At 34.8% G+C, this 26,812-nt stretch overlaps 1 protein-coding gene and 1 long non-coding RNA gene across 3 annotated transcripts in view; one reads left to right on the top strand and one right to left on the bottom strand.

Annotated features, from left to right (window-relative positions):
- The window catches only part of TRHDE (thyrotropin releasing hormone degrading enzyme), a 400,153-nt gene that overhangs the window by 4,709 nt on the left and 368,632 nt on the right, over positions 1-26,812 (bottom strand). Inside the window, exons 16-18 of the mRNA XM_055240001.2 lie at positions 8,928-9,095; positions 8,247-8,387; positions 4,399-4,480 (exon numbers count right to left, since the gene is read on the bottom strand). Coding sequence (XP_055095976.1) covers positions 4,399-4,480; positions 8,247-8,387; positions 8,928-9,095 — 391 coding nt within the window. The remainder of the gene's footprint in view (positions 1-4,398; positions 4,481-8,246; positions 8,388-8,927; positions 9,096-26,812) is intronic.
- Positions 1-26,812, top strand: part of LOC129461125 (uncharacterized) — a 73,041-nt gene that overhangs the window by 30,660 nt on the left and 15,569 nt on the right. Inside the window, exons 2-3 of one of the 2 annotated variants that reach the window (XR_010115101.1) lie at positions 8,289-8,395; positions 23,919-23,990. This is a non-coding gene — a long non-coding RNA (uncharacterized lncRNA). Of the gene's footprint in view, positions 1-8,288; positions 8,396-23,918; positions 24,707-26,812 lie in introns of those variants that run through there. The other variant, XR_008650387.2, reaches the window with a different exon arrangement.

Here is a 26,812-nt window from a genome sequence, read left to right as displayed (position 1 = left end):
TATATTCTGAATTATTACTTTTTTTCCCAGGCAGTCACTGAATACACCAGAGAGTCATAAATGACGCTTAAGCAACTTTAACTCTGTGGAGCATGCCTTGGCTTCCTTATGAGATGGTAAGCCAGCCTAAAACACATAAAGTAAAACACTTATATCCTCCTCAAAGGCAAACTATGGGTTTGAATATGAACGTTTATTGACAGAGGGATAGTAGGTTGGATTATCCTGCAGAAGAACTCTCAATAGAAAATGTGAACTGGTTGGTCTCTAGAGGGTCACTTCTTAAATCATGATTTAAGTGCAGCAAATACTCCCCTTGTGGGCTCAGAGAGTCTGAGGTGCCTTATATGCATCTTAAGAGGAACTTATTATCAGAACACATCTGGCCTACTTTCCACAGTTGCCATTAATTGATCTTATGCCCCATAATTCTCCATAGCTCTGATATCCAACATGTGGTTGGAATTGCCTCTGACTGGCCCTAATGCATTCTCACAGTGCCTTACAAACCACTGCCTCACTTTAGAGGGCTTGGGGTAAAAGAAAGGCAGTTAGCATTCTAGTTTGCTTATATCTTCCACTCTTTGGTAGGATTTATGCTGCCATTTGTGGGTGAAGGATTACTCAGGTGCTGAGGCGAGAGACTGAAGGCACAAACTGTAGCAGTATAATAAAGAAAATAGTTAGAATAAAGAATAGTTATAATACAAATTAAATATAGAGATGATCATGGACAATGATCAATCATTAGTATAAACATTATTAATCATTAGCTTTTAATTATTACTCTTTGTTGCATTACTAATATAACCTAGGACTAACCAGCGAGTATAGGGTCAGGTGCTGAAGGGACATTCTGAGAAGTGACCTAGAAGGCAAGAGGTGAGCCCTCTGTCACGTCAGCATAAGGGCCGCTTGAGGGCTCCTTGGTCAAGCGGTAATGCCAGTGCCTGGGAAGGCACCCGTTACTTAGCAGACCGCAAAAGGGAGTCTCCTTTCCTTGGAGGAGTCAGGGAACACTCTGCTCCACCAGCTTCTTGTGGGAGGCTGGATATTATCCAGGCCTGCCCACAGTCATCCGGAGGCCTAAACCCCACCCTGTGGTGCTGTGCTTCAATGTTCATGCTCCTTGTCCACTTTCATGTTCCTCCCGTACTCCTGGTTCCTCTTTGAAGTTCATAGTAGACAGCGGTAGAAGAAATAGTGAAAGTCTTAAAGTCTTTGATCTTTCTTACAAGTGCATAGAAGAAAACGCTGACATATGCTGCCTTCCCTCTCTGCTTTGGTTACCTAAAAGGGAAGGGCCCCCTGTCCTATGATCATGTGACTTGCTTGACCTTATCAATCACTTGGACGACTCACCCTCCTTACCCTGACCCCTTGTCTTGTATACAATAAATATCAGCACGCCCAGCCATTCGAGGCCACTACTGGTCTCCTCATCTTGGTGGTCGTGGTCCCCGGGACCCAGCTGTTTTCTCTTTATCTCTGTGTCTTGTGTCTTTATTTATTTCTTACAATCTCTTGTCTCTGCAAATGGGGAGAATACCTGCTAAGCCCCATAGGGCTGGACCCTACATCATTAGTTGTTTTTTTTTTTTTATTGTGTTTTCTAACTATACCATGATATGATTTTATTTTAAAATTTTGCAGGTTTAGGCACTTTTATAAAATAACATTTAGTAAAATGGCAATGTTGTTTGTGCTCCCATCTTCTTAGCATAAAACTTTGAAGCATGTTTGTTAATTTTTCTATTAAAAAGATTTTAGCATTTAAATTTCCTCTTATTTCAGGGTATCCTACATCTCAACATCATAAGATAAATTATTTTTAGAGTAGATTGTAAAATATAATATACTCTTAATAACTATCTAAATGAATAGAATTAACTGTTGCCCTATTATAAAGTTTATATCTTCAATATTAAAACTGTAAGTGTAGTGCTTTTGATGCATAGGATCTATGTTCCTCCACAACAGTGAGGTATGTTAGGTTTAAAAAGCAGAAAAATGGGCATGTGAAAGGATAGGTTAATGGTCATTAATGTGGAAAAATGGCAAGGTTCTGAGGTTCAAGAAGATTGTCTCCATTAGTTTAAAATTAAATAAATGACAGATTGCCTTATGGAAAAATATTGTTCAAATTGCTAGAGCCATGCAATTAAAATTAAAAGGAAACTCCAGTTTCAGGTAATAGAATACTGTTTTTGGGAGAAAACCATGGAACAATGTAAGCATCTTTACTGAATCCACCTAAAGCTGGTGAGGATCATTAAAATCTGGAATGAGTTTTCAGAATTCATAAAGATGCTGATTCCCTTTTGATCTATAAACCCTTAGAAATAAGAATATGCCATATCCAAAGGGAGCCCATTGGGCTTTCTGCTTATGAGGCTTATGGGTTACGGTAGAATGCGAGTGAATTCTCCCCAGCCTTTTCTATTTAAGAAAGGGGGGTTATCATCGTAAAAACCAAAACCCCCACCAGATCTGACAACAGTGTTCCTCAATCTTATAGATGATGTAAGTATTAAACAGCCTCAGGCAGCACCTGTTAAACTGCAAAGCCAGAGTAAATAACTCCAGAGTGAAGAGATTCATTCCTCATGCCACTTAGAGACTGCATTATGACGTTAACTGCTTTGTAGATTATGAAATAAAAGCCATAATTCAGTTTCAATTTTGAAATTATACCCTTCATTATAGGAGCACTTTGAAACATCTAAAATGGCAATTAAATAAAGTGTAAAAATTTAATAAATCAGTGAAATATGTAAGACAAAACAGTATGTGCTAAAATCAATTAAATGTCTAAAATATTTTTTTTTCATAGCCTGGGTAATACCAAGTCAGGAAAATATGAAAGGCAGACAGAGTTAGAGGAAAGCAAGAAGAAGAAAAATTAGAGAAGGGATAAGAGAGAGGTAGGGAGGAGAGGAGAGAAGCACAGAGAACGAAGGAAGCAAACAGAAGAGAAGAGAAGAGGGAGAGATTTCGCTTTGTGCTCACTTCAGTGGCTGCACAGGTTGTGACTAAATGAGTCTTTAATTCCCAGATTACTGAATGTGAAATCATGAAATTAAAAGTACTTCATTTAAATACAGAGAAAATTAGAAGCAATCATTAATTTGATTGTTCTTTCTTTCTGTTTTTTATGGATATGAAAACAGTCCTTTCCATTTAGCTTCCTTTATTTAAAAAATAGTAAAATATGTTCTGGGGCTTTCAAATTTAATCCTTCAGGGTTGGGAACACACATAGCAGGGATAAAGACTGAATTTCAAATCATTACAATCAGAGACTTAGCTTAGCTTAGCTCATGGTGTGAAAGAAACCAAGTTAGTGCACGCAGGATAATCATAGGAAACTGGACAATATTAGAAGACATTAAGGATGGTGCCAGGGTTGATGCTTCTAGGGAATGGTGCTCAGTGTGATTAGCTGCGGGGCACAGCATTAGGCATTCTGTCAGTGAAAACTGAGAAAACCATCATTCTCAATGTCAAATATCAGCTATATTTTACAATGGAGAACAGGAGCACAAGAAAAGGCAATCAATGTTTGAAGCGCAATCCATTGTAATCAATTAAAAGAGTCTATATTTTGCTTATTTTTCCTTCTTCCTTAACCCTCTCCCCATTTCTCATCTCTCTATATTAGTGAGGTGACTTAATGGCAAAACAAACAAACAAAACTAGCTGGCTTGAATTTCCAGAGTAATAAACCAGAAATAACATAGTAAGGAAATGTTAGATACTCCATAACCTGGACACCAGTCCTTAAAAATCAAGTTTATTTTCACTAATAAAATTCATTTGTGATTGTACCAAGCAGTTTTAAGGCGATTTATTAATCTCAGTATGTATTACCAGATATGCTCCTTTCTACACTTGAGAATTTGTTTCATTTAAGAGGCTACATAGCACAAAGCAATATTATTATGTACAGTATGTCCATTGTCTGTTTAAGGCTGACCACAAAGCAGTGCGACACATCGTCTGTATCTCAACACCAACCTTCATCCGTTATGCAAATACTGAGTCATTGACAGGATGGTTTTGTTATTTAGTGAATCTTACAGTGGGTTAATAGAATCATTTGAGGAATAGCTGATTGGATCAATGATCTCTGAAGTGGACTGTGGGTCTCCAGGTTTGAAAATTACTACATGCAAACATTCCTTGCAGGCCTTCAATGTTTGACATGTAAAAATACTCTTTGCAAATTATGAATTGAGTAGTCTTTAACGTGTGTGTGTGTGTGTGTGTGTGTGTGTGGTGTGCGTGTGTTGAGTAAAAGGAATGGATGTGAATCTGTTGGAAAGAAATTACTGAAGTAAATGCATAATTTCAAATGTTTATAAAAGAAAATAATTAGACCTCATCTTAAAACATTTACCTCTTTGAGTTCACCTTCAGTATTAAGAAATTCTGTGACACCACTGATGAGTTTGGAATTCATAAACAATGCTTCTCCATACCTCAAAAGAAAAAAAGAGTCTTAATGTCAATGCAGGTCATAATTTAAAAAAATTACTGTAAAGACTTTTTAGAGTTTTCTCAAGGGTTCCATTTGCTCAATGTTGTCGAAGGCTGCCAGATCTCTGAGCACTCAAGCCCATTTCTCTAGGGAGTCAGGAAGGGACAAAGAGTTATGGCGATGGGATATCATCAGGTCCCACCTAATATGGTTCACAGTGTTTCGGAGAAGTCTGAGTTGTAGCAAATTTTTTAAAGGGGCCCCCTAAAACTGGATTTAGGGATTAACAGTATATTTCCATGTCAAGGCCTGAGAACAAAATATTTTAAAACTTGCAATTACAAAGCAACCTAGCTTACTGGAAGGGAAAATCGTTCCATACAAGGCAAGAGGAGCTAGCTGCAGGATCAACCTGGGCACTGTCAGATCCTTTGGTATGATTAGTCATAACTGACACTGGCATTTTCATATTTTATTCTTAGAAATTGAGGCAAAATGCATTCTCAAAAACACATTTTCGTATTTCATTCTTAGAAACTGAGGCAAAATACATTCTCAAAAACGCATTTTCATATTTCATTCTTAGAAACTGAGGCAAAATGCATTCTCAAAAATGTTCTCCAAAATATTAGCTATTTTTCATGTGTACATTAAAGTAAAACATCTACTTGTTCATTTGGATTGCCTAGTCCTTGTACTACAAACACAATTACTTGACTTTTGACCCAAGACAAGGAACAACTTCTGTCAGTGAGTTGAAAAGAATTCTCATTTTACTGGTTTGTCCCTACTAGGTTAAGGATACCTATCACAGGTTATCATACTTTTAGAACTAAGGTAAGTACAATAAAAATAAGACTCTGGGTTTTTTAAGACAAGGATCTAAACACTGTTATAAAAGGTTTTCTAGTGCTTCCCTAACTTGTAGGATCTCAAGTATCTAATTTAAGATTTAATTTCGCTTCTGTAGAACTTAGTTTTCTCATCTATAAAATGAGAAGGTTGAACTAAATGACCACTGAGATTTGTTGTAATTCTGACATTGAACTATTCCACAGAAAAAAACGTTAGCTAAGTAAAAGCAAACAAATAGGCATTCAATAATAATGTAAGTGATCATTTTCAATCAGTATGTGGGTACAAAAGTGTCCAACTATCCAGGCAAATAACAATTCTTTTTCTAAAGAAGTGTTAGTTGTTTTTACTTATATTGTCCTGTGAAGATAATAATAAGGTACAGTCTGTTCCTTGAAGGTATTATACTATCTAGTTGAAGAGCTAGACATGTAATCAGATAATTTCCACATATTGTGGCTAAATGTGGTGGTGATAAAATTATACACAGTGCTCAGAGAGGATTTTTTTATCTGTAGGGTCTTGGGAATGGCTTCTGAGAGATAATGGCATCTAGATTGACCATGGAGTAGTTCTGAGCAACAGGAAAGAAAGTAATTTTAGGCAGAAGATGAACATAAACAAAGACAAAGAGATGTGAAAAGACATGATTTGTGCAGACAACTACAAGCAGTTTGATATTAACAGTGCATACTGGCCAAGGCGGTGGCTCACGCCTGTGACCCAGCACTTTTGGGAAGCTAAGGCAGGTGGATTGCTTGAGCTCAGGAGTTAGAGACCAGCCTGGGTAACATGGGGACACCCTGTCTCTACAAAAAATAGAAAAATTAGCCGGGCGTGGTGGTGTATGTCTGTAGTCCCAGCTACTCAGGAGACTGAAGTGGAAGGATCACCTGAGCTCAGGAGGTCAAGGCTGCAAAGAGCTGTGATTGTGCCACTGTGCTCCAGCCTGGGTGACAGAGTGAGACCTTGTCTCAAAAAAAAAAAAAAAAAAAAAAAAAAAAAAAAAAAAAAAATTAGTCCATACACTGATACATTACGAGCCCGGGGATTGAACAACAAGATGCTGACAAAATATGCAGAGGACATATTAAGGGGCTTAGATTATAAATCTCACATAGAAAGTTTTATAGCAGGGAAATATCACATTTGATTTTCTGAAAGATTCTTGGGATAAAGGGAACAGGTTTGTATAATTATAGAGGCAGTGAGACAGAAGGCTATTATCATAAGAGTACTGGGAAGAGATGAGAACCTGCACTAGGGAAGTGGTTGCAAAAAAAGATAGGAAGAATTCAACAAACTTTAGGAATTGTTAAATTGACATGACCTAGAGTCTAATTGTTATATATGGCAAGAGAAAAGGGGATGCCTATGTAGACTTCCAGATGTTGGGCTTGAGCAATTGGTGGATGGCTACAAGATTTACTGAGAAAAGGAGGATAAGGGAAAAATCACGGATTTAGCTCTGCAGGCACACTCATAAAGGAAACCTCGATGGGCAATTATCCATCACAGGGAGAAAGGGTAGGGAAAATGTCTGAATTAGAGATACAGATTTGGGAGTAACTGAAACCATGAGAGTAGAAGGCATCTAAAATCAGGAAGAACTTGCAGAGTGGGAAGAAGAGTGCCTTCAACAGAGCTCCGTGAATGCCAGCATTCAAAAAATCGACAGAGGAGCAGGAGCCCGTGAAGATCATGCTCCTATTTGTCAATGTAAACACCATTGTATTTTTAGATAGGATGGAGATCATGGATTCAGTGAGACAAAATAAAGCATATCAGGGAACCAAACATTTTTTGGTAGGCAATAAACTATATATGCCTGTAATTGCATTGCCCTGAACTCTGATTTACAAAACCACTCCCTAAAGAAACTGTGTATTGGTAGATGTTTGATATTCTTTTAAGTTAAATGTTTGTATACATTAATTTTACCTTAAGTGTCTATTCACTCTATTATATGCACAAAAGCAAAGCAAGCTTTAATCATCCAACTATTACAAGATCTGAGCTGAAAATATTTAAAAAGTCAATGTGTCTTATAGAAATATCAGTGTTTTCTGACAATGAAATACCTAGGGATAGAGTGTTTTAATATGACACAGCCATTCTAATTGAACTCATTATACCACGGCAACTGATGAAGGTATGCTTAAAAATAATAAAGTTTACACACTAGCTTTTCAGAGGCAGAACAGTAGGTCTGCTTACTGTCTGGGAACATTTAAGTTAAAGAAAAACAAGCAGCATTTACACGCTCTATAATAAATTGAATTTTAATAGGCCATAGAGATTATCAGAGTAATAAATTAGTGTGTATTATAATATATTTAAATGCATAATGAAATATCTTATAAAATTGAGGCTAAAGAATTCTCACCATGAAACAAGATATCCTGGGAATAAATTTTACTGCAACTGGAATTATACAATGATTCAAATGATTAATATTCCTTCTCTACATCATGGTTTTATTCAGGTATTTTAAGATATTTATATTTAAAGAAAATTTAAAACAATTATACCGAAGTAATTAAAGTTTTATTTTTATAATATCACTGTATTTATAAATCATTTCTATAACATATTCAAGATACAGGGGTTTATGATACAGTGTCTTCAACTTTGGACAGTTTGATAGATTTTCCAGGAAAGTTGCTCAGCTAAATCTCTTATACTCCAAATGTTTGCACATATAATTAAGTTTATCAATTTTAATAAATGAATTATATTATAGAATTTTAAAGATAATTTGGAGTTCCATGGGAGTGGCAACATTCATCTTGGTTGAATATTTTAAAATCTAATCCTATTGCATGGATCTTAGCTTTAACACAAAACTTGGGCTTTTATTCCTCCTATGTCGGCTTTAATTTACTCATTCAAGTAAGAATTCTTATTTCTACCTGGTATTTAGTATCTTCCATTTATCCCTGAAAAACTTCCAGGCAAGGTCTCGGCCATGTGGATTTCGAGCTACATGGATTATGACATCAATTGCATCTTGATCCAGCACCACCTCAGAATTCAGCGACAGATTTAGAAGCCTACAAAGGTAGAATTTTGTTAAAATTTTTAGTCCAATAACTTAAACATTTTTATAATCTTACTAAAATTATAGGACCTAGTTTGTCATATTCTTCAAAAGAATAGTCTAGTACAATCTTTAATAATGCAAACTTATTAAATGCAATAGAACACATTCGTGTTTATAAAAGAGAGGATCAAACTCATAGTATTTTAATTAAAAACATTAAACTCTAAAAAAATCTTGTGGAAGGATAAATCACAATTCTGGTTTGATGATGCAAATTCTCCTTTAAAATTCTTTATACTAAACACTTCATTTTATAATGAAATATTTTCTTAAACATATATAAATTATATAAAATAAATAGTCATAAAAAGATATAACCTCTGAAATCAAGTGGCATTAGTCATTAACATGGCAGTTTTCCTCACCTTTAGGAAGATATATTTTAAAATAACTAACATATATTCAAGTAAATAAAAGCAACTTCAGAGCAATTTGATTAACAGAGAATACTTTCATTACAGAAACAAATTTAGAAAATCAGTTGACCTACCTATTTAATAAATTCCGGTCATCACTGCAAGTTAAGGCTTCCAATAATATTTTCTTCTCAGAAACTGCTGTGGTGGAATGGAATTTCATCCATATGAATTCCCAGACATCCTCATCCAGGAGTGACACTCCTGTACAATATACGATGTCTCTAACATTTAGTGGTATTCTAGAGAAGCAACCCATGGTGGTTTTCTATTAATTAAAAGCTTAACAGTATTGAAAATAAAGACAGGTTTTGCTTTATTTACTACAGTCAGTTTTTTAAAAGATTATTTTGCTGATTAGATTTTACCTGAAACAGAATACTACATCATAATAATATTTTAAAAATATTTCTCACTGGATGAATAAAATAATGTCTTCTATTCAAAGGTAGTTTTGAACGTAATTATTATTTCCACTCTTTACTATACTTAAACAAAAATAGTAACATAAAGGCTTCACAAACCCATGAAAATAAGGCACTTAATCTTTTCAACAACTTTAATATGTTTATTACACAAAGATTTTGCTCTTATAATTGGTAGACCCAAGAATGTCAAGAAAGTACCAGTTGAGGAGACTAATTAATTTCGATAGAACAGAAACATTTTATCTTAAATTCTTAGATAACTTTCTCTATAAGTAATTTTCTCAAGCAACTCTCCAAATTTTGGAGACCTACAGGATTATAAATATAGGTAATAAACAGATACCAAAACATAAGTAGAAAGTTATTTTTTCCTATGTTTATAAAATAACCTAAAATATACTAAAATTTGACTTTGATCCAAAATGCAATATTATAGTGGGAAACAGTAAAATTAATTAGACTTGGCTATTCAGAAGTTGTAAATTTTCTGAGAGCTCTGTTCTGTTCCATTGATCTATATCTCTGTTTTGGTACCAGTACCATGCTGTTTTGGTTACTGTAGCCTTGTAGTATAGTTGGAAGTCAGGTAGCATGATGCCTCCAGCTTTGTTCTTTTGGCTTAGGATTGACTTGGCGATGCGGGCTATTTTGGTTCCATATGAACTTTAAAGTACTTTTTTTCCAATTCTGTGAAGAAAGTCATTGGTAGCTTGATGGGGATGGCATTGAATCTATAAATTACCTCAGGCAGTATGGCCATTTTTACGATATTGATTCTTCCAACCCATGAGCATGGAATGTTCTTCCATTTGTTTGTATCCTCTTTTATTTCATTGAGCAGTGGTTTGTAGTTCTCCTTGAAGAGGTCCTTCATGTCCCTTGTAAGTTGGATTCCTAGGTATTTTATTCTCTTTGAAGCAATTGTGAATGGGAGTTCACTCATGATTTGGCTCTCTGTCTGTTATTGGTGTGTAAGAATGCTTGTGATTTTTGTACATTGATTTTGTATCCTGAGACTTTGCTGAAGTTGTTTATCAGCTTAAGGAGATTTTGGGCTGAGACAATGGGGTTTTCTAGATATACAATCATGTCATCTGCAAACAGGGACAATTTGACTTCCTCTTTTCCTAACTGAATACCCTTTATTTCCTTCTCCTGCCTAATTGCCCTGGCCAGAACTTCCAACACTATGTTGAATAGGAGTGGTGAGAGAGGGCATCCCTGTCTTGTGCCAGCTTTCAAAGCGAATGCTTCCAGTTTTTGCCCATTCAGTATGATATCAGCTGTGGGTTTGTCATAGATAGCTCTTATGATTTTGAGATACGTCCCATCGATACCTAATTTATTGAGAGTTTTTAGCATGAAGGGTTGTTGAATTTTGTCAAAGGCCTTTTCTGCATCTATTGAGATAATCATGTGGTTTTTGTCTTTGGTTCTGTTTATATGCTGGATTACATTTATTGATTTGCATATGTTGAACCAGCCTTGCATCCTAGGGATGAAGTCCACTTGATCATGGTGGATAAGCTTTTTGATGTGCTGCTGGATTCAGTTTGCCAGTATTTTATTGAGGATTTTTGCATCAATGTTCATCAAGGATATTGGTCTAAAATTCTCTTTTTTGGTTGTGTCTCTGCCCAGCTTTGGTATCAGGATGATGCTGGCTTCATAAAATGAGTTAGGGAGGATTCCCTCTTTTTCTATTGATTGGAATAGTTTCAGAAGGAATGGTGGCAGTTCCTCCTTGTACCGCTGGTAGAATTTGGCTGTGAATCCATCAGGTCCTGGACTCTTTTTGCTTGGTAAGCTATTGATTATTGCCACAATTTCAGAGCCTGTTATTGGTCTATTCAGAGATCCAACTTCTTCCTGGTTTAGTCTTGGGAGGGTGTATGTGTCGAGGAATTTATCCATTTCTTCTATATTTTCTAGTTTATTTGCATAGAGGTGTTTGTAGTATTCTCTGACGGTAGTTTGTATTTCTGTGGGATCAGTGGTGATATCCCCTTTATCATTTTTTATTGCATCTATTTGATTCTTCTCTCTTTTATTCTTTATTAGTCTTGCTGGCGGTCTATCAATTTTGTTGATCTTTTCAAAAAACCAGCTCCTGGATTCATTAATTTTTTGAAGGGTTTTTTGTGTCTCTATTTCGTTCAGTTCTGCTCTGACTTTAGTTATTTCTTGCCTTCTGCTAGCTTTTGAATGTGTTTGCTCTTGCTTTTCTAATTCTTTTAATTGTGATGTGAAGGTGTCAATTTTGGATCTTTCCTGCTTTCTCTTGTGGGCATTTAGTGCTATAAATCTACAACTATCTGATCTTTGACAAACTGATAAAAACAAGCAATGGGGAAAGGATTCCATATTTAATAAATGGTGCTAGGAAAACTGGCTAGCCATATGTAGAAAGCTGAAACTGGATCCCTTCCTTATACCTTATACAAAAATTAATTCCAGATGGATTAAAGACTTACATGTTAGACCTAAAACCATAAAAACTCTAGAAGAAAACCTAGGCATTACTATTCAGGACATAGGCATGGGCAAGGACTTCATGTCTAAAACACCAAAAGCAATGGCAACAAAAGCCAAAATTGACGAATGGGATCTAATTAAACTAAAGAGCTTCCACACAGCAAAAGAAACTACCATCAGAGTGAACAGGCAACCTACAAAATGGGAGAAAATTTTTGTAACCTACTCATCTGACAAAGGGCTAATATCCAGAATCTACAATGAACTCAAACAAATTTACAAGAAAAAAACAACCCCATCAAAAAGTGGGCGAAGGACATGAACAGACACTTCTCAAAAGAAGACATTTATGCAGCCAAAAAACACATGAAAAAATGCTCATCATCACTGGCCATCAGAGAAATGCAAATCAAAACCACAATAAGATACCATCTCACACCAGTTAGAATGGCCATCATTAAAAAGTCAGGAAACAACAGGTGCTGGAGAGGATGTGGATTAATAGGAACACTTTTACACTGTTGGTGGGACTGTAAACTAGTTCAACCATTGTGGAAGTCAGTGTGGCGATTCCTCAGGGATCTACAACTAGAAATACCATTTGACCCAGCCATCCCATTACTGGGTATATACCCAAAGGACTATAAATCATGCTGCTATAAAGACACATGCACACGTATGTTTATTGCGGCACTATTCACAATAGCAAAGACTTGGAACCAACCCAAATGTCCAACAACAATAGACTGGATTAAGAAAATGTGGCACATATACACCATGGAATACTATGCAGCCATAAAAAAGGATGAGTTCATGTCCTTTGTAGGGACATGGATGAAAATGGAAATCATCATTCTCAGTAAACTATCACAAGGTCAAAAAACCAAACACTGCATGTTCTCACTCATAGGTGGGAACTGAACAATGAGAACACATGGACACAGGAAGGGGAACATCACACTCTGGAGACTGTTGTGGGGTGGGGGAGTGGGGGGAGGGACAGCATTAGGAGATACACCTAATGCTAAATGACGAGTTAATGGGTGCAGCACACCAATAAGCAACATGGATACATATGTAACAAACCTGCACATTGTGCACATGTACCCTAAAACTTAAAGTACAATAATTTAAAAAAAAAAAGAAGTTGTAAATTTTCATCCCTACTTTGCCTTAATGATTTTTCTTATGAAATATTATTTCTTTAAGTTTTGGTATGTACCCTACATTTACTGACTTTTTAATATGCTTCTCTGAAAAATGCTCCAATACTTTTTTTAAAGTTTCAAAATTTAATTTTGCTTTTTTCAACATTCACTAATCTATTATCAAATTTCTCATTAATAATTTGAATGTGGCAGTTATATACTGCTTTCTCTGGATAGCAAAAGCAAACAATGCCTTCTAAAGATTTAGGACCATGATGATTAAAATACTGCTATGATTAAAGGAGTATTTGGAAAACAGGAAGAATTGTGTGAATAACTACCAGAAAGATGATCTAAATCTCATTTTCTTAAGCAGCTAAGATAGGCTACAATCAGAATATGTGGCACTATACCAAGTGTGTAGAATTCTAAGAAAGTATCATACAAAATTAATGTTCCCAGAAAAGGCTAAACTTATTCTATCTTTTTCAACAAATAAAATATTTGGAGAAAAGTTACTTTAATTTTGTTAACTGAAGCCCTTTTTCTTTGTGGCATTAGAAAGCATTTTGTTTGATTTGTTTCTAATGAAACAAAAGGAACACAAACATAGAACAAACCATTAAAGAGCTTCACATCTTTCTCTTGTTTTCCATCTCAGCACTGGAAGCCCTGTGGAAAGTAGCAACAAAAGCCTTCTCAATTATTGGTGACATGTTCTCTCTGCTGTGTTTATGACCAGCTTGACACAGGGCATCACATCCCTGAAATCACTAAGGAAGGCATTCCCACCACATTTTGAAGGATGTGCTCAGTTCTGGTTAAGATTACAGAGATGCCTCCATCTTTAATAACTTAAATCAACAGCTATAATAAAAGATAGGGTCTTTTCCTCCGTATGTTATAGGCTACAGAGCACAACACTGCATTATTGCCCTACTTTTGTCAAAAGAGTGAATAAAAACTTGCAAGAAAAAAATAATAAAATATCTACTGAAATCACTAACCCATCAATCAATGTACATTTCCTTAATATTAAGCATGATATTATAGTAACAGTTTACTTTCTAAGATGTATTTATTAAGCAATTAATATACTAGAGAGAATATAGGGATAGAGCCCCTTAAGTCAGGTTTTTTGTAGCGCCTATAGAACCAATCTCCAATATCATTGTTCAAGAAGAAAAGGCATGTAGAAATATAGAAAAAAAATGTAACAGAATACACTAAACTATGTTGCCTGGAAAGCACTTGAGTGCCACATACTATACTGGTGCCATATACGACAGTTACCAGTAAAAGTACCCAGCCCCTGGCAACCATCATTCCACTCTTTAATTTCATAAGCTTCACTTTTTAAAATAGCTCATATAAGTGGAATCATATCTCATACCAGCTCTTTCACTGAGCATAAAGTCCTCCAGGTTCATCAATATTGTCAGTATTGAAAAATGTCCTGCTTTGTAAAGGCTGAACAGTATTTCATTGTGTGTACACTACATTTCTTTTATCCATCCATCTGTTGATGAACATTTAGGTTGTTTCCACATCATGGCTAATGTGACTAGTGCTGCAACGAACTTGGGAATGCTAATGTTTTTGATATCTTGATTTCAATTCTTAATGGGATGCTGGATTATATTGTAGTTCTATTTTTAGTTTTTTGAGAACATTCCATACTGTTTACCGTAGCAGCTGCACTATTTTGCATTTGCATCAGCAGTATGGAAGGGTATTGATTTCTCCACAACCTTGACAACATTTGCTGTGTTTTGTTTTTTGATAATAGCTATCCTGAGTGTGAGGTGATATTTCATTGTGATTTTCATTTGCATTTTCCTGGTGATTAGTGACTTTTTTTCTTATACCTGTTGGCCACACCTATGTCATCTGGGGAGAAAAGTCTTTTCGAGTCCTTACCCCTTTTTGTAATTGGAGTAATATTGTTTTGCTATTGAGTTGAAGGAGTGTCGTCTATATTTTGGAGATAAACCTTTTTTCAGATATATGGTTTGCAAATATTTTCTCCCATTCTGTGGGTTGCCTTTTTACTTTTGTTGATTGTTCTCTTTGCTGTGCAGAAGGTTTTTAGTTTGATGCAATCCCACAATTTATGTTGCCTATGCTTTTGATGTCATATCCACGAAATCACTGCCAAGACCAATGTCATGAAGTTTTCCCTATGATTTCTTTAAGAATTTTACAGTTTGGGGCCCCATTTAAGTCTTTAATCCATTTTGAATTGATTTTTGTGTCTGGTATACAACAAATATACAATTTCATTGTTTCTTTTGCATGTGGACATCCAGTTTTCTCAGCACAATTTGTTGAAAAGACTGTCTTCCCATTGTGCATTTGTTCCCATTGTCAACGAACAGTTGGGCATATATTTGTGAATTTATTTTTGGCTTTATATTCTGTTTAATTGGTGTATATGTCTGTCTTTATTATAGTACCATATTATTTTGACCACTGTAGCTTTGTAATATATTTTAAAATTAGCAAGTGTGATTCCTCTAGCATTGTTCTCCTTTCTCAAGATAGGTTTGGCTATTAAAGTACTCTTTTGTGGTTCCGTATGAATTGTAGAATTGTTTTTTTTTTTAGTGTTATTGGAATTTTGATAGAAATTGCATTGAATCTATAGATTGCTTTGGATAGTATTGCAATTTTAAAATATTAATTCTTCCAATCCATGAACATCAGATGGCTTTCCATTTGTGTCTTATTTTCTTTCATCAATGTTTCATGGATTTTAATACACACATCTTTCACTTCCTTAGTTCAGCTTATTTCTAAGTATTTTATTCTTTTGAAAGTTTATTTTTATATATTTTTTTCATAGAGATGGGGTCTCTCTATGTTTCCCAGGTTGGTCTCAAACTCCTGGCCTCAAGTGATCCTCCCACCTTGGCCTTCCAAAGTGTTGAGACTACAGGCATGAGCCACCATGCCCAGCCTATTTTATTCTTTTTGGTGCTGTTGTAAGTGAGATTGCTTTCCTGAGTTACTTTTCAGATAGTTTATTGTTATTGTACAGCAACACTACTGATTTTTGTGTGTTGATTTTATATCCTGAAAATATACTGAATTTGTTTATTAGTTCTAATGGTTTTTGGTGGAGACTTTAGGGACTTCAACATATGAGATCATGTCATGTACAAACAGGGACAATTTTACTTCTCTCTTTTCAATCAGGATGCCGTTTATTTCTTTTTCATCCCTATTTTCTCTGGCTAAGGTTTCCAGTACTATGTTTAATAAAGTAGTTAAAGGAGGTATTCTGATTTTGTTTTTGGTTGTAGAGGAAAAGCTTTCAATTTTTCACCATTGAGTATAATGTTAACTGCAGGCTTTTCATATATGGCCTTAATTATGTTGAGGCACTTCCCTTTTATTCCTTATTTGTTGAGAATTTTTTTCATGAAAGGATGTTAAATTTTGTCAGTGCTTTGTATTTATTGAGATGATCATGTGATTTTTATCGTTTATTCTAATAAGGTGGTATATAACATTAATTGATTTTTGTATGTGGAAGCATCTTTGCATCTCAGACATAAATACCAGCTGGTCATGGTGTATTATCCCTTAATGTAATATTGGTTTCAGGCTGCTAGTATTCTGTAGAGGATTTCTGCATAGGGGTGTTTACCTGTAGTTTTCATTTCTTGTGATGTCTTCGCCTGGCTTTACTAGCAGGGTGATGCTGGTAACATAAGTTTGGAAGTGTTCCTCATCAATTTTTTTGAAAGTTTCAGAAGGATTGCAGGATTCTTTAAATGTTTGGTAGAATTCACCTTTCAGTGAAGTCATCTAGTCCTAGGTTTTTCTTTGTGGAGAGGTTTTTGATTACTAATTCAATCTCCATCCCAGTTATAGATCTGCACAGACTTGCCAGTTCTTCATTGGTTAGTCTTGACAGGCTACATTTTGTAGGAGCGTGTCCATTTTTCTGTTATTTCACTTGTTGGCATGTAATTGTTCACAGTAGTTTCTTTTGATCCTTTTTATGTCTGTGGCATCAGTTGTAATATCTACTCCTTCATTTCTCTTTTTATTTGAGTCTTCTCTGTTTTTTATTAACTAATCTAGTTTAAGATTTATCAATTTTATCTTGTCTGATTTATTCTATTGTTTTTCTGTTTTCTATTTTTTTCATTCTTATCTTTATTATTTCCTCCCTTTTGCTAACTATGTGGATAGTTTGTTCTTCTTCTATCGCCTTGAGGTGTAAAGGTAGTTTTGGGTCATTATAAATATAGGTATTTATCGCAATAAACTTCCCTCTTAGTACTGCTTTTACTGTATCCCATAAGTTTCAGTATGATGTGCATTCATTTTTGTTTGTCTTGATGTAGTTTTTACTTTCCTTTTGGATTTCTTCTTGACTCAATTGTTGTTCAAGAGTATCTTGCTTAATCCACATACTTGTAAATTTTTCCATTTTCTTTTTGCTATTGATTTCTAGTTTCACTTCATTTTGCTTAGTAAAAGTATGTGGTATAATTTCAATCTTAAATTTGTTAAGACTTGTTTTATGACCTAACATGTAATCCAACTTGGAGAAAGTTCTATGTGTGCTTCAGAAGAATGTATATTCTGTTGTCAGACGGTAGGATATTCCGTGTATGTCTGTTAAGTCAATTTGGTTTATAGTGTTGTAAGCCCTCTCTTTCCTTATTGATCGTCTGTCTGGATATTTTATTTATTATTAAAAGTTGAATACTGCTATTTTTAATGTTTTTTATTTCTCCCTTCAGTTCTGTCAATATTGGCTTTATATATTTAGGTGCTCTAATGTTGAATGTATATATGTTTATAATTTGTTATATCTTTCCAGTGGTTTGACACTTTTATTGTAATATAGTGCCCTTCTTTGTTTTTGTGATGTTTTGTGAAGTCTGTTTTGTCTGATATAAACATAGCTACACCTGCTTTCTTCTGGTTTTCCATTTGCACAGAGTACCTTTTTCCATCCCTTCACTCTCAGCCTATATGTGTCCTTAAAGCTAAAGTGAGACTCTTATAGACACTATACATTTAGGTCTTGCTTTGTTAATCCATTCAGCAACTTTTTTTACTGGGAAGTTTAATCCATTTATATCTAAGGTAATATTGATAGGGAGGAATTTATTTTTGCCATTTTAACAATCGTTTTCTATTGGTCTCTTTTTTTCTTGTCTTTTTCTCTCTTGCCATCTTCCTTATTTTGAATTTTTACATTGAAATGCTGTGATTTGTTTTTCCCTCTCTTTTGTGTAACTTCTAAGGCTTTATTAGTGTTCTTACCTTGATGTATACATATCTTATAACAGTCTATTTTAAGCTGATAACAACTTAAGCTTAAATGCACACAAAAACTCCACAATTTAACTCCTGTCCTCACACCATTATTGTTTTCACAATTTGTATCTATTCATATGGTGTACCTTTTAATTTATTTTAGTCATACTCATTTTAATACTTTTGTCATTTAAATTTTATACTAGAATTAAAAATTATTTACCCACCAACATTACAGTAATAAAGTATTTCTATTTATCTATATGTTGATTTTTACCAATGACTTTCATACTTCCTTATGCTATTTTGTTGCTGTTTAGCATCCTTTTATTTCAACTTGAAGAATTTCCTTTAGCACTTCTTTCAAGGCAAGTCTGCTGGTGATGACCTCACTTAGCTTTTGTTTGTCTGAGTAAGTCATTATTTTTCTTTTATTCGTAAATGACATTATTGCTTGTATAGTTTTCTTCGTTGACAATTTTCTTTTTCCTTTCAGCATTTTGAATCTATCATCCCACTTCCTTCTAGCTTGCAAGATTTCTGCTGAAAAATCTTTTGATATTTCTGTAAGTGTTCCTTAGCAGGTGCCCAGTCACTTTCCTTTTGCTGCTTTCAAAATTCTCTTTTTTACTTTTGCCAATTTGATTATAATGTGTCTTGATGTACATTTCCTTAAGGTCACTTTATTTGGGGTGCTTGGGCTTTTTGCTCCTGAATGTCCATTTCCTCCTCTAGATTTGGGAAGTTTTCAGCCATTATATCTTTGAAAGAGCTGTCTAGTCCTTTCTCTTTATTTTCTGCTTCTTGGACTTCCATGATGTATATATTGGTCCACTTGCTGGTATCCCAGAAGTCCCTTAAGCTTTCTTCACTTTTTTTCATTATTTTACATTTTTGCTCTTCTAAGTAAATTTTTAAATACTTGTCTTTAAGGTTGCTGATTAAACCATCTTCATGAATCTGATCTGCTGTTTAACCCTTCTATTAATAGTAAATTTTTCAGTTAGGTTATTGTGTTCTTCAGCTTCACCACCTGTTTAGTACTTTTAAATGTTTTATATCTCCTTGTTTAAATTATTATTTTTTAATGCACTGTACTCTTGACTTCAGTGATCTTCTTTATGATAGTTATTTTGAATTATCTGTCAGGTAAATCATATGTTTCATCATGGTCAACTTTTGAAGATTTATCTTGTTCCTTTGTTTGGGACATCTTTCCTAGATTTTTATTTTTTTCTATCAGTTCATGTCTACACATTAATTACTTCTCCAAATTCACAAACTGGCCTTGTACAGAAGAAGATACTCACCCAGTAGCCTGGCTAGAGATTCTGGGAACCTCTACTAACTGTCTTTATTCCCAGGGAGAAGGAGGCAGCTGGGTTTTGTCTGCTTGCTCTGTGCTCAGCTGGGGAGAAGCTGCATTGTCTTAACAGTCCAAGCCACTGCTTCTGTTCTCCCCTCGGTGGCTAGCCTGCACCAGGCCCATCAGAATGCCAAGACTGAGAAGTAGGATGTTAATTCTTTGGGGTGCCCCAGAGAAGTCTGAGCAGTGGATGCACAGATCAACTCTTTCCCTCCCCATGGGGAAACCAAGAGCTGGGATTTTCCCTCTATTTGCTCTGTGCTGAGCAGTAGAAAAGATCTATGACATTTACTAGTCCAAACACCTATCTCTGTCCTCCTCCAGCTAGCTAGACTATGGCAGATCTGTCAGAGCTCCAAGACTAGTAAAGCAAATGCTCATTCTTTGGGCAGCAGCAGAAATGTTGAAGCACTGGAAGCATGATCAAATTTCTCCCTAAGAGGCTGTCAAGAATTGGGATTTTTTTTTTTTCCCATCACTCTGTGCTGACCAAGGGGAAAAAAATATGGCATCTCTAGCTCAAGCCACCATCTCCATTCTCCCTCATACGGCTAGATTGTGCTAGACGTTTTAGAGTTCCAAGGCAGGCAAGACAGAAGCCAGTCTTCTGGGGATACCCTTGAAAATGGTAAGATACTCGATGCATGAACCTACCTCATTTCTCCCCTGGGAGAAGCTGGGAGGAGGAATTCTCTTTCTGATCATTTGACTATGTGCTAGGGAGTAGAGATTCTGATAAGTGTGTGTCCTGAATCTCTATACTAGCTTTGATGAGTGGTTTTACACTCACTAATGATACAGGAACATTTCAATTAGTTTCTGGATTTCTCACAAAGGGAATTTGCCCATAAATTGTTGCTGAATCATTGTGTTTGTCAAAGGAAAAAGAATCCAGTGCTTCCTGCTCTACCATCTTGCTGACATCACACCAAAAATTGCATACCCTTCAAGAGGGTATCATTGCCACGATCTGGGCCTAACCAGTGAGCTACAGAGTAGTACCAAGGCATCCAGCATATAATCTTCTGAAAGTTGAACTGTACACAAATGTTACCTGTAACTTTTTTTTAATTACTTTTTTAAAAAATCCACAGTTTAATCAGTCATCTTTGATAAATGTTTGATGTTGGAAAGACTGGATTTCTGACAATAAGTATTCATTCTGTTCACCAGCATTGAAGTGACACTTGTTAAAACACAGCCTCTGGGTGAGTTAAAAGGACATAAAGTAGCAGTATATTTAAGGAGCTACTGTATGGCAAGCTGGTCATACGCAGAGCAAGAAGAAGAGATTCCGAAAGGACACTCAGCAATAAAATGTTGGATAAAATGATAGACAGACCACCCTGAAGGAATCTAACACAAATGGATAAAATAACAGATAGACCACCCTGAAGGAATCTAACACAAATACGGGGCAAAGAAGGTCTCCGAAGGCAAAGCTGCCTAGAACAAAGGCAGGTTCTATATTTGTATCTGTAGCCTCAAATCAAGAGAAAGACTGCATACTTTGAATGTGCTTTACAAAAAACTGCCGGTCAAGTTTCAGTCTTCTCAATGGCTGTCCATCACATAGCAGAGATATCAAATTTGATGAAATTTCATTATTATGAAAATGAAACACACATGTATATACATATATAATTTAAAGCATGTTGATGGTCCACTGAAAAATAGTCCTCAGTCTCAGCTACAAATCCTCAAAATATCAGGGAAGAAATGGCCCTATTAGCAGTTGCTAAGAAGTACAATTGCATAGGTTTAAATGACTCCTTAGAAGAGAACAAATAGCATCTCTTCTCACCCCATCAATTCCTCATGTTTTTTATCCATGCAGCAGATGAACAATCAATGTAAAGTTCACAGGATCATTTTTACTCATGCCTATAAATGAAACAAGATTGGTAAGCACCGGATACGCCAAGGGCGTTCAGTTCCCAATGACTTCCATTGTTAATGAAACCCCCTTTTGTTGCTAAATTTGTAAAAATGTTCTAATAACATTTCAGCAAAATGATTGCTCTGGGGACAGTTTAAGATCTCTTTGTATAAACCAAAGTCATTAGAAACAAATGAAAATGCTCATTTGTTTGTAAAGCATGAGCTAAAAACACCCCACAGAACCCACAGTTATGAACAGTACAAATGAGTCCTGTGAGACTCTTGATATTAGGATTACAAGGAGAAGGCCCCTCCTAGTGAACAAGGAAATTGTTTATAAGAACATGAATATTTCCACAGTCATTTCTCTTTAAATGCTGCCTGAGAATTAAATTCTTTAATAGAATTTTATTATCTGGGAAGGAAAACTGTGTTTGTTTTTCGCTAGGTACGGTATATATGATAAACATGAACAATGAGTTAGCCTCTCCTAGCTACCTTCATACAAGATGAATCCCAGGGTAATGCTTGGCCAAAATAAAATACCTTTATCTTTTTTAGGATACTGACATTACAGAAATTATTACCTAATTAGAGTAACTTGTTTGATAGTTTATTCCATTCTCATTTTAAATAGGATTGTGACAGAGTTCATTTGTACGATAACACTTTTGAAAGCATAGAAGTTCAGTGTATCATTGTGAAATAATTTCTTTTCATATTTTAGTGATATATTTAATTTTGTTATCTTACTTAAAGCAAATGCTTTGGAAGTAAAAGTTAAAAAATTAAGTAGGTGGAAAAATAAAGACATGCATCTTTCAGGAAAAATGTTTTACTGAGTTAAACAATAATGATGGCTGCCTTAGTCTGAACAGCTATAACAGAGTACCATATACTGGGAGGCTTATAAACAACAGAAATTTATTTCTCACAGCACTGGAGGCTAAAAGTCTGAGACTAGGATAACAGCATGGTCAGGTTCTTGAGAGGGCCTCCTGCCAGGTTGTAGACTGCTGACTTCTTGCATTCTCACGTGGCAGAAACAGGGCTAAAAAACAATCTGGGGTTTCTTTCATGAGGTCTTTAATTCCACTGTGAGGGCTTCAGCATCACAAACTGTGATTTAGCTCCCAAAGACCCTACTTCCTAATACTATCATATTGGGGGTTAGGATTTTAACATACGAATTTGGGAGAAAAATATGTTGTTCATTCATAAAAACAGTGGAATGAAAAATATGTCATTCATTCATGAAAACAGTGGAATGAAACTAAATCATAGTGAATTGGTATTTTAGTTATTAAATGAAAAACAGTGAAATGAATTAATAAGATAAATAATTAAGACAATCTCCAAAGATTTTGCTGTGAATGTTTTCATTGCTTTGTGATAGAAAATCTGAACTCAACTAAAATATCAACAATAAGGCACTGGTTTAAGTTAACATACAAATAGCAACTGACAATGATATAGATTAATATTTAGTCATATAATAAAATATACTAAAGATAAAGTAGAATGCATATATTAATTAATAATATGTATAATACCATTGCATAAGTTTACAAAAAAAAAATAACGTGTATGTTCTTAGTAAAAATAGACGGAAAGGACAGGTGAGTATCTTAACATCTGCCTCAGGGTTTGGTCATTACAGGTAAATACTCTTTTTTTAAACTCATATATTTTGGAAATCATTTAATAACTTTTATAATTAGTTTGGAAATAAGTAAATGTATAATTACATTTGTAAAAATAAATTCTGTTACTGTTAGAAGAAAACACATTCAATATATAAAAATGCTATTGAATAATATGTAGACATAAGTTTAAAATACCTTACAGAAGAAAATTATACTTGCCAAAGAAAAAAATATTTAAAATACAAATTTCGATACTTAATTATGACATAAGTCTATTTCTAAGCAAGTTTTCGGCAGACCTAATTTGACCAGTAACTGCCTCTAGATCCAGGTAAGTCAAGGTCATTTCTTTGGGCTTCATTTTTTACCCTAATTGGACAGGGCTAAACACATGAGTTCTAAAGTCCCTTCTTGCTCTGTGAGTACAAGATTCTTTCATTAGTGATTGTATTAACACTGAAATGTGGATTTCATTATTTTCCAAGACAATGAAAAACATTTCTCAAACCACTAGCCTCTCTAAGAGCACCTCATTCTTTCAGTGGTAGTATACATGCCATTGATTTAGAGTGAGGCCTAACACTTAATTAATTTATAATTAATTAATTCATTTGAAAGATTGTTTACCTACTCTAACTGAAAATTAAAACCTTTGTGGAGGCTTCCTTGAAAATATTCCAAATCTTGTTCTGCCTTACAAATGCTTATACCCTTACCTCTTTGGGGACAGGAAATTCATGACTTTGAAATAGCCAACTGAAAAATAACCTGCATTCACAAAGTTTGACCTTGTTCATAGTGTCCTCTATTCTCATTTCTTTCTATTCTCATTCTTTAGCCTCTTGTCTGCTGCTAATGAAGCCACCATGAATAAAACCTAATGCTGTTTAGAAGGAATGAGCAGCTTTTTGTACGTATGTGTCAGTTTCCCCTTCTGGAAAATGGGGATAATAATTCCTTACAGGGATGTTACAGTGATTAAATGAGATGTTGTCCAGTGCTTAGCACAGGGCCTGGTGTATATAAAGGGTTTGGCAGGGGCTTTATCTCCACAATGTGCACTGCCCAGTGCTGGGAAAATAGCAAATTGTTCTCAATATTTGATAATGACACTCCTCCTCCTCATTATTTTTATTGCTATTATTATCGAAATGGAGTAACAACCATCTTTCCCAAATGAGTAATGGAATTTTTAAAAAGCAATAGTAAAAATAAGAATCTCACTGAAAGTGAATGAGTAATTTATTGAAAAACATGATTGATAATAAGTCTCGTTTAAAGCATTATAATAAAATACACTTTTATAATCCCACCTAACTTTACTAGTATACTTGTCAATCAAATATAGTACCACTAAACTCATAAAAACTCTGGCAACCAGGAGGAATACGGTTTCTAGAAATCTCTACAATGCTCCCTAGCAAAGAGGGGACAGAATCCCAAGTGAAACGCATAGCCAGTGATGGGTGGAAAGATCACTAGGAAGCAATGCTGTTTGCTAGGCACCTTTCATGCTGAAGCTAGGGTGGTTCTGTTTCTAGGGAGCTCCCTCACTTGTGCCCGAACAGCATTTGCATTCCCACTGAACCTTAAGTATAACCAAAAGAAATAGGAAAATCCCGAAACAAAGGAAAAGGCAGTTCAAAAACAGTCTGCAACAGCCCTGTGAAATTCAAAAGAATAGCACTGGAGAAACCTGGTGAAGAACAGAATAAATGTATTTAAAATTATCTGAATATGTTCTAAAATGATATTCAATACTTCTTAATATTTTAATTTTGCATGTTTGCAAAGAGGCATATGCAGCTCTTTCTATATGAAAAGAAAGAGACTTGCTGGTGGGGGACAAGGGATCTTAACTCTTAACAGCCTGAATCTATCAAAAGATTACTCTTTAAAGTAACTGCACTCCTTTCGAGTGGCTTTTAAAATTAAAGTAAATGTACTTTTAAAGGGATACTCACTTCATCTAAGTTTAAGTAACATATATGAAATTACTTTTTAAAGGTTTAAGTTCCATATATAAAATTGTTATTAATTCTGCAGAAATAAAGTTGGATAGTCAGAAAGAGGGATGATGAAGGTTAAGTATCTGGGCTATAAGATCACTTTATAAAATATAATTGCCAAAGCACAAAAACATAAGAAACTGAGTGGCCCAGATAACATTAAAAAGAAAAGGTCAAAAAGGAGACATCAAAGGAAAAGTAAAAAGACAGAAACAACACAAGTGAGAAATGCACGGAGGCCAAAAAATTCAGTGTGAATAACAAAGGCAAGAATGACAAAGACCTACAAAAAGGTAAAGAAAAAAAAGCAAATAATTAGAGGAAAATTCGTGACTCGTCTAGTATTTTTTTTTTTGGTCCAATGTTAAACACATCCTACTGAAAAGCCTAAATGCTGGGTATTTAAGAACCCTTATGATTTTCTTGCAATATATCCAGCATCAATTATACCTATAAGAGTTAAAAGATGCTTTATAAGTAGAAAAATTAAGATATCTATGATGACTCAGTCTAAAACACTGAACAGCAGGCTGCCAATATAAATAGCTCTAAGAGCATAACATAATTTAATACTTAAGAGGTATACAATTGTAGTAGAAGTTGTGAAATGGCTGACAAATTGCCCTATTTATAGACTCCAGTGTTTGTTAAAGATGAGAAATTGTATCCTGATAATCGCCTGCCTCTTATCCTTGGCGTTTCAACTCATCTGCTCCATCCTGACTATGAATATTTAAACTGCTTCTTCACTCAGCTCTGGTCAGGGCACTGTAAATCTAAGTACCTGCTATCATATAAAGCCTAACTAACTATAGAAACAAAAAGTAATGGTGTTGTCTGAATCACAATAATTGGGAATTAGCACTTTAGCTTAACTTGTTAAGATGAAAGATAAATTATAAGAATGAAACATTAGTTACCATAGGAGATACACAAGCACTGTCCTCATTCAAATCATGACCCAGGGCTGAGTGTCTATGAAAGCCCCACTGGATTACATTAGGCTACATCTCGACAGATAACATTTGTGGCTCAGGAGTGATTTATAGCAATTGTCATCATCTTTTGTATTATTCGCACAAATGTTGAAAAATTACACAGATTTATCTTATCCATCAATGTACTACTTCCAAAAATGTGAGGAATCAGTGCAAATGTGGTTTACCTTAATCTCTAATGCACTGTCAAGGACACTGAGATTAACAAGGCTGATTCCTCAGACTGGGAAGAATTGATTATTGCCATTTTGTTGAGTTTTTTGGCATAACCATAAAGCTGTCTTGAGTAGAAGAATAATAATGCATTTTTCTCAATTCAAAGTTTCCCAACCAAAAATGGATTTTATTTTGGCCAAAACAAATTTTGCTACTTGTGTGTTTATTTATATTGCTCAAAATACAATTCTCTAGGCCTTTAATTGACAGTTGTATTTAATTGATTCATTATATTAAAAAATGCTGTACTTTTTAAAAAGAGAAATTTTCTTATTCACATCCAAGCCGAGATGCTCTATGATTTTGCTGAAATGTATTTTGAGCTTCCTGTTTTCTTTTTATGTGAAAAGCAGTGAAATGCATTATGAATCTCATATAAATGTGTATTTTAAGGAATACTGATATAATTAATTAAATTTGACAAAGGATACTCACTTAAATAGTTAAGAATCTAGTCCTATTTTATGAAGTAACAGAAAATTATTGAAAACAAAACAAAATAACCTAGC

This window comes from Symphalangus syndactylus, chromosome 13 (assembly GCF_028878055.3).
Source record: "Symphalangus syndactylus isolate Jambi chromosome 13, NHGRI_mSymSyn1-v2.1_pri, whole genome shotgun sequence".
Lineage (NCBI taxonomy): Eukaryota > Metazoa > Chordata > Mammalia > Primates > Hylobatidae > Symphalangus > Symphalangus syndactylus.
The sequence above is the reverse complement of the archived record's forward strand: the minus strand, read 5'-3'. Positions and strand labels throughout refer to the sequence as shown.